General features: G+C 57.8%; 1 protein-coding gene across 1 annotated transcript; it reads left to right on the top strand.

The window, feature by feature from the left end:
- The first annotated feature begins 614 nt into the window (after window positions 1-614).
- Window positions 615-2,596, top strand: LOC123088051 (cytochrome P450 76M5). Its single transcript, XM_044510203.1, has one exon. It carries the CDS (start codon window positions 860-862, stop codon window positions 2,369-2,371), a length of 1,512 nt encoding a protein of 503 aa, XP_044366138.1. The 5' UTR covers window positions 615-859; the 3' UTR covers window positions 2,372-2,596.
- The last annotated feature ends 279 nt before the right edge of the window (window positions 2,597-2,875 follow it).

Below are 2,875 nucleotides of genomic sequence, written 5' to 3' on the forward strand. Positions count from 1 at the left end.
AGTAACAACCCAAATGGCCAGATCAAGCTGTTATTTACTTTGTAGGGTCTGATATAATGTACGAAGTTTCTTTCAAAAGATTTTGACTTTTGTTCTTCTCCGTGGTCTGCTCTTTGCAAAACAAAGCATATGATATGATGAAGTTTGAGCTTACACATTGCTTTGTAGGATAGTAAAAAAAAACAGGTGCGAAGATAAAGTAAAACAGGAATTGAATATTGAAGTCATTTCTATTACGAAAGCAGTTTGATCACCCAATCAGCTCAAAGCTGCAACAATGCAACTTCAGGTGTTAAGCACCGGGAATGGTACAGTGAAGTAGATAGTGCACATCAAGAATGGCTGGCCCAGTAACAGCAGTGCAGCAGCAAAAGAAACAGAAAGATGCAGAGTAGCATGTGCTCGTCACGTAGGAGTAAAAAAAGATGCAGGCAGCTAAACATTTTTGTGCTATAGTCAGTCAACAGTAGCACACGAGGTTGAGCCGAAGTGTACACTGTAACATTGTGGAGTGTTCAAGTGCTAGATTCCAACGGAGCCTCCTTTCTGCATGAATGCATGCTGCGGTGCAGCGATAGGGGTGACAGCACGCTACAATACGGGACCAGCTCAGATCCCTAGTGCACGTGAATGTCCGGGATAGAGTCCACGAGGTGCTCGGCCGGCCTCCATTGGCATTTTTCTGTGAAGCTCCCTCTGAAAAAAGTTCGTCGTAGCAGCCACGAGTTTGATCCACACACGCCCGGGAAGATCCAAGCTGCTACTATAGTACCCTACCAACCAACGAAATGGCGCCGGCATTAGCTGTGCAATCCACTACATAGCCCGCCTGAGCAACCCGCACCACACGAGGGAGCCAATGGAGATCGAGCTCTGGCTGATATGGGCGACGCTCGCGGTCGTCTCGCTCCTCTACTACCTGGCCAACCCGACACGCCGTGCGGGCATCCAGCGGATGCCGCCGGGCCCCACGCCGCTGCCCGTCATCGGCAACCTGCTCTGCCTGCGCGGCGGCAACCTCCACCACACCCTCGCGCGACTGGCGCGCGCCGACGGCCCCGTCATGACGCTCAAGCTCGGCCTCACCACCGCTGTCGTGGTGTCCTCGCGCGACGCGGCCCGGGAGGCGTTCACGAGGCAGGACCGGCGTCTGGCCGCCCGCGCCGTCCCGGACGCGGCGCGCGGCCTCGGCTTCGCCGACAGGTCCATGGTGTGGCTGCCCAGCTCCGACCCGCTCTGGAAGAGCCTGCGCGGCATCGCGGCCGCCCACGCCTTCTCCCCGCGCGCGCTCGCTGCGGCCCGCGGCGTCCGCGAGCGCAAGGTGCGCGACATGGTGAGCTACTTCCGCGGCTGCGCCGGGACGGAGGTGGACGTCGGCCAGGCCATGTACGCCGGCGTGCTCAACCTCGTGTCCAGCGCCCTCTGCTCCGTCGACGTGGTCGACATGGGCGCCGCCGAGTCCGGGCAGGGCGTGCGGGAGCTCGTGGAAGACCTCGTCGCGGTGATCGCCAAGCCCAACGTCTCCGACCTTGTCCCTTTCCTCCGGCGGCTCGACTTGCAAGGGTGGCGTCGCTGGTCGGCGATACGCATCGGGAAAATCTTCCGCATATTGGACGGCATAATCGATAGTCGTATGGCATTCAACACCTCCACGGAGGAGAAGCACGGTGACTTCCTGGACGTGCTCCTCGAGCTCTTCTCCACAGGCAAGATCGCCCGCGACAGTCTGACGACCATACTGTTCGACCTCTTTACGGCCGGGAGCGACACCATGGCCATCACCGTCGAGTGGGCAATGGCGGAGCTGCTCCGGAACCCAGGCGTCATGGCAAAGGTCCGCGCGGAGATAGACGACACTCTCGGCGGCAAGGAGACCATCGTCGAGACCGACGTGGCGGGCCTGCCGTACCTCCAGGCCGTGGTGAAGGAGGCCATGCGGCTGCACCCGGTGGCGCCGATACTGCTGCCGCACCGGGCCGAGGAGGAAGGCGTGGAGATCGGCGGCTACGCGGTGCCCAAGGGCTCGACGGTCATCTTCAACGTGTGGGCGATAATGCGGGACCCGGCGGCGTGGGAGAGGCCCGACGAGTTTGTGCCAGAGAGGTTCCTGGGCAGGGCGGAAGCGGACCAGGTGCTGGACTTTCGGGGCAAGGCGTTCGAGTTCATCCCGTTCGGGTCCGGCCGGAGGCTGTGCCCTGGCGTGCCCATGGCGGAGCGCGTCGTGCCGTTCATCCTGGCCTCCCTGCTGCGCGCGTTCGAGTGGCGGCTGCCGGACGGCATGTCGGCGGAGGAGCTGGACGTGAGCGAGAGGTTCACCACCGCCAACGTGATGGCTGTCCCGCTCAAGGCCGTGCCCGTCGTGGTCACCTAATCAATGGACGTGACAGCTTGAAAGTACACGTCATAGTCTTTCTTTCACCAAGATTTCGTGATTGCATTACTCAGCTGTCTTATGTACATGTCCACATAACATTTTATCTTATTCTTATCTTGTGGGATAAGATTATCATTAGAACTTCCTCCATCTTAACATGTTGGTCGTACAGCATCTTATATTACAGGACACGAATGGAGTAATTGTTGTGGCGTGACACGATGAGGCATCTTTTCGTACCTTAAGGCATCTTTTGATCATATTAATAAGAAAAATATACGGGAAACAATTGAAAGCGGTCGACCGGCTGAAACTCTGCCGGTCACGTCCAAGCTGGAAGCAGGCCCACGCACTCACCGCTTAAAGCCTTCCCTTATCCTTTCACCTGGAAGCGTCCTTTATCCATTCATTCATTCATTCTACCACGCTCATCTTCTTCCCTGTGACCTCTGTCTCGGCAGTGACCGCCGTCGATTCCGGCCCAAACTGCCCGACAGCCAT

This window comes from Triticum aestivum, chromosome 4A (genome assembly GCF_018294505.1).
Source record: "Triticum aestivum cultivar Chinese Spring chromosome 4A, IWGSC CS RefSeq v2.1, whole genome shotgun sequence".
Classification (NCBI taxonomy): domain Eukaryota; kingdom Viridiplantae; phylum Streptophyta; class Magnoliopsida; order Poales; family Poaceae; genus Triticum; species Triticum aestivum.